Below are 9,377 nucleotides of genomic sequence, written 5' to 3' on the forward strand. Positions count from 1 at the left end.
TAATTTCCCCCGTGCCACCCCAGATGAGGAACCTCCTGGAAACTGGGGTTTTCACCTGCTGCCTCACTGCTTTATCTCCAGCACTCGGGACAGTGCCTAACACTTAACGGGAGTTCAACAAATAGTTGGTGAATAAATTAATCAGTTAAGGAGCAAAATAAGCTCCCAAGGTAAAAAGTTACTTGCTTACAGCAGAGCGAACAGAACAACAGCCCCGTCTTACTGGACCTCATTATTCCCATCATGACAGTGGTGCAGTGCGACGACAGGATGTTCTGCGAGGCGAGACAAAGGGAAGGTTCCAGGTTCACATCCAGAGATGCTCCTGAGTATGCTGAGCCGAGCACGCCCGTGCCCAGGATCCAGGGCTGGATAAAGCTGGGAGGAGACTGCAGCTTCAGGACTCTGTTGGGGTGCTATGCCTCTGTCTCTGTCTCTGTCCCTGTCTCTGTCTCTCTAACTTACGGAAGAAATATGCTTTGGAGAATTTTTTTTTTTTTGGAGGGGGAAAGGTTTTTGTAATAGGGTGCGTGCATTCGCCAGAAAGACAGAGACAGAGAGACAGAAAGAGAGAAATCACCCCCAGGCGGGATAGCCAAACCACAATCCCTTCTCCTCCATTCTTCTCTTAGAAATTCACACAAACGTGCCCGGCGTGAGTTTAAGCCACTGGGTCCAGGATTTGAACCACAGTCAACTACATGGGAGTCCGGCGACATAGCCATTACACCAACTGCTGGCCCCGAATTTTCACCGAGCACTTACTCCGTGCCAAGTGCTGTGCTGAGCACTTTCCTTTCCTGCACATCTTTTTCCAATCTAATCATTGTAATAACCCCACGAGTCAGGTACTACTGGTCTGAAAATGTGAGCAAAGTGGTGGACGCAAAGGCGAGACCGAGGTCATGCAGGCAGGAAGAGGCAGGGGAGGGCCCACAAGCCAGAACGACGTGATGTTTCAACATCCCGCTCTTAATAGGGAGGCAACTGCCTCTCAGATTAAAGCTAGCATTCGTTAACTGACTTGTGTATCAGGGTAAATTATTTACTTGAGATGTCTTATTTAACTATTTTAATTTTTGTTTTTGAGAGGTTTTTACTATAGGGTGCATGCACTCACCAGGAAGACAGAGAGACAGAGAGACAGAAAGCGAGAAATCTCCCCCCCAGGGGGGATGGTCACACCGCAATCCCTTCTCCTCCATTCTCCTCTCGGGATCTTGGGCACGCACACACACGCACCCAGGGTGAGTTTAAGCCACTGGGTCCAGGACTCGAACCACAGTTGACTACATGGGAGTCTAGCAACATAGCCATTATGCCAACTGCTGGTCCACAACATTTTTAAGGACAACATTCCTTATCCAACATACGATTTCCCCTTCTTTAAATAAGGGAACCCTGACCCATTTTGTTTGAAGTAATAACGTGCCCAGCTAAAAAGCTTCCTTTCCCAGCCTCCCTTGCAAATGACCAAATTACACAGTCCCGACCAGTAGAATGGAAGTGGAAGTCACAGAAGACATTCGGGAAAGAAAGCCCTCCCACAGGGAGCCAACCCAGCTGTCCAGTGTCTGTGTCCTCCTGCCATACTCTTCCGGCCAGAACACACGCGTGGGGCTAAGGGAGGCGGCGATCCTGTAACCGTGAGGACAGTCATCTGCTAAGTGTGGCGGCCTGAAAACTCGGAGGCTGGGTGTCTGGCGGTGCCTGGGCTATCCCGTCCATCCTGCTTGGTATGTAAAGGAGAACACGTGCTTTACCAACCGCCGTGATGTCGTTTCTGCACATGTAAAGGCAAATGTGATCCCTGATGACACAACGCTATGAGGCTGTTGACCCAAATCTGGCCTCTCTGAAAACCTCACCTTGGCGGAGTCTCCCCATCAGGGGAAAATACACTAATATTAAATAAGCATCACTCTGGCTTTTTTAGAGAAAGAGAGATTTTTGTGTGTGCACTCACTGGAGAGGCAGAGACAGACAGAAAGCGAGAAATCACCCCCTGGGGGGATGGCCACGCCGCAATCCCTTCTCCTCCGTTCTCCTCTCGGGATCATGGGCAGGCATGCACATGTGCCTGGCATGAGTTTGAAGCCAACGGGTCAGGGACTTGAACCATAGTCAACTGCGTGGAAGTCCAGTGACATAATCATTATGCCATCTGCTGGTCCCAGCATCACTGTTAATAGAGCTTTGAAGTTCTTTGCAGCCATAGAGAGGCTGGAAGTGAGGCTCTGGCATTTGTACTTAGAAACCACTACTTTAAACATCAAAATGTGTGGCTAGTGAACAATTAATGAAGGGGGGAGGCAGAGGACGAAGCTAGTGGGTTGTCTTAGCCAAAGTTCAAAGCTAGGTGCATCAGGCCCTTACTAAAAACTAGATCGCAAGCCTATTCTACATGACCAGTGTTTAAACCTGGTTTGAGATAAACAGTAAATATTTATTGAGACTTTGTCAGATGTACAACAATAAAAGTCACATGGCACAGCCCTTCCCAGGCTGATCTTCCTCTCTGCCATCACACCATATTGGTGGCAATAACCTGGTGGCAGCCTTACACAGATAAATGATCATGTCTGACAAAAATCCCTAAATCTATCTATGCCTGAATGAGACTTTAAACTAAGAAAAAGAAACAGATGGAGTGGTATTCCAATAAACATTAAAAACAGGTTCAACGTGTTTAACTATTACGAGACCAGCAGGCAGCATAATGGCTAGTCGCTGGACTCCCATGTAGTCGACAGTGGTTCGAGTCCCGGGCCCGGTGGCTTAAACTCATGCCGGGCGCGTGTGCGTGCGTGCCCAAGATCCCGAGAGGAGAATGGAGGAGAAGGGATTGCAGTGTGCCCATCCCCCCTGGGAGGGTGATTTCTCGCTTTCTGTCTCTCTGTCTCTCTGTCTCGCTCTGTCTTTCTGGCGAGCACTCGTGCCCTATAGCAAAAAAAAAAAAAAAAAAAACTCTCCAGACAAAAAAAAAGTTTAACTGTTACAAGATTTCAAATCACATAGTATTTCATATTTTGTGTCATTAATGAAAACTGGGAAATATAAGAACAAGAGGAGGAGGGGAAGTAAGTAAGATAACAACTACTATTTCATGGAGCATTTAAAATAAGCAAGACGCTTTCCACAACCGACTGCATTCAAGACACACATCCCAAGGATATAGGTACTATTATTCCCATTTTATAAACAAAAAAGCTGATGTCATTTATATATATCAACATATAATTTGCCCAAGATCACATAAAAGAGGCCAAGTCAGAATTTGAATCCAGGTCAATCTAGCCCCAACTTCATACTTTCATAGCTGTTTCAACACATGTCAAATACAGTTTGACACATGCTCAGAAATTCTAGTAATGCAAAGACTACGAATGAGTTAAAAAATACTGAAAAAAATTAATGATTAACTGAGAATGATACTAGCATCTCTTATAAATAATCACACTCAAAAGAACTTCAAATATTGCCAAAGCATGCTTAACATGATACAATTTTTAAAATATACATATAAAAAAGGAAATTCTTTGAATTCCCAATCTGTATGCTATTAATATATCCCTAAGAAGAGATTCTTCCTTTCTCTGTACAATTTTAGCAGAGAGGGTGAACAAAGCGAATGTGAGAAACTCCATAAATATCACAGTGAAAAAAAAAATTATAGTTCAAATAAATGTATGTATTTTGATGAGGAAAGAGATATTGTTACACTGATTTCTCTAAAATATTGGGTTGTCAGAAAACTCATGATCCATTTTTGCATAGAAAAATATGCCATGATTTTTCCAGCAACCCAATACAACCCTCTGAAAATAAAATTTAAATGATCTCCCAAGCCCTTTCTTCTAGACTCCAATTCATTTGTTTCCTGAAAAAGTCTAATATAATCTGAAGAAAGCATAAAGACTCATTTTGAAAATCTTAGCTTATTACAAAATGCTGCATTTCAAACACATTCATATGGAAGCAAAGTTAGAATAGTAACACTTCTTTATTGACCCCCTGCCACTTGTATAGGCTGCAGTTCAAGGAAAAACTGTTTCTTCCTGTTGGGAGGATGGGTGAGAGAGCAGGTCTGAGAAGTGGAGTGGAAGGGTGTGAGGCAAGCCTACCAGATTTTTTCACTGCAAGAATATTTCCCTCAATCTATAGACTACATATCACATCTTCCAGTTTCTAATCCAAAATTCAATTAGGATGCAGGAAACGGGAGAGCCGCATGCCAGTATCGATGCCGGTATCGGCTCTGCCACCAACCCTCCTGTGACTTCTGGCAATCATTTTACCTTTACCTGTCTCAGTGTCACCAATTATGAAACAAAGTGGTTCACCGTACCTCACGCCGTACACCAAACATTAACTCGGAAAGTATCAGAGGCTTAAACGGAACAGCTAAAACTAAAACACTTTGATGAAACATAGAGCGTCTTCATTCTGCTGGGTAGGGAAGATTTCTTAGCTACAACATCAAACGTGAAAACAATAAAGGAAAAATGTGATCAGTTAATCGTCATCAAAATTCAAAACCTGGGCCAGAGAGTGGTGCAACAGTGACACAGCAGTCGGTGACACTGGACGTACATGGAAAGGTCCCAGATTCATGTCCGGGGGCCTCCCTGTGTATGCTATCAAGGTGTCTTTTAGGGACCAGCAGATGACATAATGGTTTCACTGCTTGGGACCCCCACGTAGTTGCCCACAGCTCGTGTCCTGGACTCGGCAGCTCAAAACTGATGCCAGGTGTGTATGCGCGCCTAAGATCCTGAGAAGAAACCAGAGAAGAGACTGCGGCTTGGCCATCCCTCCTGGGGGATGATTTCTCGCTTTCTGTTTCTCTGTATCTCCAGTGAATGCACATGCACTATAGCAAAAATCTCTCTTTAAAAAACAAACAAAGAAAGATGTTTTAAAGTACAAAACGGGACCAGCAGTTGGCGTAATGACTCTGTTGCTGGACACCCATGTAGTCGACTGCGGTTCGAGTCCTGAACCCGGCAGCGTAAACTCACGCTGGGTGTGTGTACATAGGTGCCCAAGATCCTGAGAATGGAGGAGAAGGGATTGCGGCATGGCCATCATCCCTATAGCAAAAACCTCTCCAAAATAATAATAATAAAGTATAAAACACTGTCTCAAAGCATAGTAGCTAAGAGAGCCTAACCTTCACACGGTCAATCCATATGGATCCTGGCCCAACAGTCTGGGGAATACACAGGGCACATGTGTGTGCATTCCCCAAATCCTGACAGAACAGAAAAATGGAGGAGATGGGATTACAGCATGACACACCCTACTGAGAGGTGCTTTCTCCCCCAACCCCCATCTCTCCACTTCTGCAAGCACACACACCTTTTGACAATCAAAACCTAAAAAAGTGAAAGGACAAACTACGGATTGGGAGAACATACCTGAATTGAAATGGTATGGATTCACATATTGGATGAACACACACACACACACACACACACTCCTACAAGTTGGTGATAAAATAACCCAATATGCAACTCAAATGGGCAGAACTGAATAGGCATTTCACTAAAGAAAATATATGAAAGCCTAATAAATAAGTACCTGAGAGGGCTGTGCAGTGACACAGTAACAAAACTCAACGCTCTACAAGGCAGACACACATGGGAAAGTTCCTGGTTCGTGTCCAGAACCTCCCTGAATACACCAGACATGCATGTGCCCATGACTGAGGGAGGATTGTGGCATCAAGACCTCGTTGGAATTGCCTCCCTCTCTCTCTCAAAATAAGATTAAAAAAAAACTTCAAAAAAGGCCCTGATGTACATTAATATCAATATCACATGCTACAACACAGATGAACCTCAAAAACCGTTATGTGAAGTAAAAAAAAGGCAAACACTAGGGACCACTTTTTTTTGGGGGGGGGCCATAGAGTGTGTGTACTCATCAGAGACAGACAGAGAGAAGGAAAGTGAGAAATCACCCCCCAGGGAAATGGCCATCCCACAATGCCTTCTCCTCCATTCTCCTCTCAGGATTCTGGACACACATGCACACGTGCCGGGCATAAATTTCAAGCTGCCAGGTCCAGGACTTGAACTACAGTCGGCCACATGGGAGTCCAGCATCTTAACCACCATGCCACCTGCTGACCCAGGACCACATATTATATGAATGCATTTACATGAGATGTCCAGAAAGAGCAAATTCACCCAGACAGAAAGTTTTGTGGTTGCCTGGGATGGGGGTGGGGACAGGGAGTGACTGCATAAGACCATGAGGCATCTTTTTGGAATGATGGAAATGTTCTAAAATTGTATCGTGGTGATGACTAAACTCTGAATTTCTAAAAAGTTATTGAATTGTACACTTTAATCAGGTAGACTTTATGACATGGAAAATGATACCTCAATAACACTGCTTTTAAAAAATAAAAAGTATTATGCTATGTGAAAGAAGCCAAGCATAATACATGAAATGTCCAGAAAAGGCAGGTCTATGGATAGAAAAAGTAGATTTAGGATTGCACGGTGGTACAGGTAGGAAGAGGAATTCATTTCAAACAGGCACAAGGGATCTCACTGGAGTGATCAAAATATTCTACAACTAGATTATGTTGATAGCTATACGACATAGTAAATTTACCAAAAATCACTACGTCCTATATTTAAAATGGATCGATTGCATCACATTAACTTATATCTTGGTGGACCAGCAGTTAGCATAATGGCTATGTCGCTGGACTCCCATGGAGTCGACCACAGTTTGAGTCCCGGACCCGGTGGCTTAAATTCACACCAGGCGCGTGTGCATGCGTACCCAAGATCCCGAGAGGAGAATGGAGGAGAAGGGATTGCGGCGTGGCCATCGCCCCCCCCACCCCGATTTCTCACTTTCTGTCTCTCTGTCTTTTCTGGCGAGCGCATGTGTCCTATAGCAAAAACCTCTCTAAAAAAAGAAAAAAAATTTTATATCTTGGTAAAGTTGTTTTTAAAAATAAGACTGTCAGGGGGCTAGACAATGGTGCATCAGTAAAATGCAACACTCCACAAGGTGGACCCATGTGAGAAGGTTCCAGGTTCACATCCAGGGACCTCCCTGAGTATACCCCGCATGTGTGCACAGGGTCCAAGGCTGGGTGTGAATCACAGAATCAAGACCCTGCTGGGGTTACTGTCTCTGTCTCTCATTCAAGGAAGAAATAAACGTTAAAAAACAAGGCAGTCAAATTGCATTAGAGCTCTTAATCTTTAATGAAGCACGAACCAATCTTGAAGTTGATGAAAACCAGCCTCTACCAGAGGACTGAGCCCTATTGCACACTCAGAAATCCTATGGGGCTGATGACACCGAGTAATAAGTCACCAAATCTCTAGAGCCCTTGCAACTCTGAAATTCCAGGCCACCTTAACAGCAAAGGCGTTAAGAACGACGACAGTCTGGGGCCAACAGTCACATGGTGCTTGGGGCACTGTACTCCCTTAAGGTCTACCACGGTTCAAGTCCCAGACCTGGCAGCTTGCTTTCTTACTTTGTCTCTCTCGCCCTCACATGCCTTATAGTGAATTGAAAACTAATAATAAGAGAATGACTACAACCACCCTCTCCACTCCAGAAATGAAAAAGCAAAATTCCTTTTCTAAAAAGGTCATAGGGACCCTCTTTCTTTACTTTTCTGACGTATTTCATAATTCTCATTTAATCGCTTCTTTCGATATGAAACTGAAGGAGGGACCCAGAAGCAGTCGGTGAAGACAGAGCCCAAGCAAACTATCTTTCGAACAAAACAGCACATGTCAAAGACGGCATGCAGCAAGGACACAGGCCCATAAAGTGGCTTAAGGAACAAGATGTGATACTCCCAGATAAAACTTGGCCCAGATTGTCTTGTTTGCTTTTTTGTTTGTTTGTTTGTTTGTTTAGGGATTTTTGAAGGTTTTTGCTAAAGGGCGCATGCGCTCACCAGAAAGACAGAGAGAGACAGAAAGACAGAAAACGAGAAATCACCCCCCAGGAGAGATGGGCACACACAATCCCTTCTCCTCCATTCTCCTCTCGGGATCTTGGGCACGCACACACGCACACCCGCCTGGCGTGAGTCGAAGCCACCGGGTCCGGGACTCGGACCATGGTCAACTGCATGGGACATAGCGACATAGCCATTATGCCAACTGCTGGTCCAGGCCCAGATTGTTTTAAAACAAGAGGCAAATAAAGTGGAAAAAGAAACCTGAAGAAGTTTCCTTGAAATAGACATCTCCCAGGCAGCTAAGGAGTCTTCTGTTCTTTGATGGAAAAAACTAATTTCAGGGCACGATGCTGGCAAAAGGAGACAATTCTTCCTCCTCCCTTACAGGGGGCTCTGCTCATGTCAGCTGGATCCAGGTTCTTTTTAGCTAAACCCACCCTCTTTGGATTTCCAAGGTCACTGGGTTATTGTTGTCCAACAAGCACTCCCCTCATCCCTAGTAACCAACCTCCCCCCAATTCACGCCCAGCCTCGGACCCTGTGCCTCTCTGAGAACTGCAAGCCATGCCTGTGGGAGTTTTAGGTGTCTACCAACTGGTATTCCTTGTTCCCCTTAAATCCTCTCCACAGCCAGATCTACTGGATGGTGTCACGCCCCTGCTCGGTGTCTCCCAGTGACACTGAAAATGCCAAAGTCCTTACCATGGCTGAGAAAGCCCCTAAGATCTAGATCCCCCCTTACCTCTATTCTTGCCAGCCTTCCCCAGATCCTAAAACACTTGGAATGCCTTCCTTCCCTCAAGAGTGGAAAAACCTCCCCTAGGCTTTCTTCGGATTCACTTCTCATCCTTCAGGGCTCCACGTAAACATCATGAACTCAGAAAAAAGAATTTTCCTAGAAATCACTGTAGCGCGGTCCCCAGGACTTATTCTAGCAGAACATCTTGTTCCTTTCCTCCCTAGCACGTCCCTTCTTCCTGTCCACTCATTGAGCGTCCACTTCCCTGAGAACAAACTCGGTGGCAAGGAGACAGAAGCTGGGTCCCTCGATCAGTGTGGCACCTGCAGCTCCACCCCACCCCTGGCACTTGGTGGGCGCCCAAGGGGTTCTCGCGTGCGTGCACGAAAAGCTGCAGCAGCCCACCCCACGATCCCGGAGACAGGCGGCTGTACCCACAACTCCAACCTCCCACGTCTCGTACAGCCTCAGAAAGGCCTATCCCACAACAGCACTTTCCTTTCCTCCACGACACATGTTCATCGCCCAGGTTCACATCTGTCAAACACGCACACCGATCCCCCAACGAGCGCCTCAAACCTCACCCCACCCCGCTTCACAGGGGTGCGCTCAAACCCCCGCCCCGCCTCGCACGCGCCCCAGTGAGCCCGGGGCGCCCCACGCGCGCCCTACAAACCTCCTGGCCCC

General features: G+C 45.8%; 1 protein-coding gene across 1 annotated transcript in view; it reads right to left on the minus strand.

The window, feature by feature from the left end:
* The window catches only part of OXSR1 (oxidative stress responsive kinase 1), an 82,557-nt gene extending 80,670 nt beyond the window's left edge, over positions 1–1,887 (minus strand). The window contains exons 1-2 of the mRNA XM_006168966.2: positions 1,869–1,887; positions 224–275 (exon numbers count right to left, since the gene is read on the minus strand). Coding sequence (XP_006169028.1) covers positions 224–275; positions 1,869–1,887 — 71 coding nt within the window. The remainder of the gene's footprint in view (positions 1–223; positions 276–1,868) is intronic.
* Between the last annotated feature and the right edge of the window lie 7,490 nt (positions 1,888–9,377).

Source organism: Tupaia chinensis, unplaced genomic scaffold, assembly GCF_000334495.1.
Source record: "Tupaia chinensis unplaced genomic scaffold, TupChi_1.0 Scaffold146584_1, whole genome shotgun sequence".
Taxonomy (NCBI): Eukaryota; Metazoa; Chordata; class Mammalia; order Scandentia; family Tupaiidae; genus Tupaia; species Tupaia belangeri.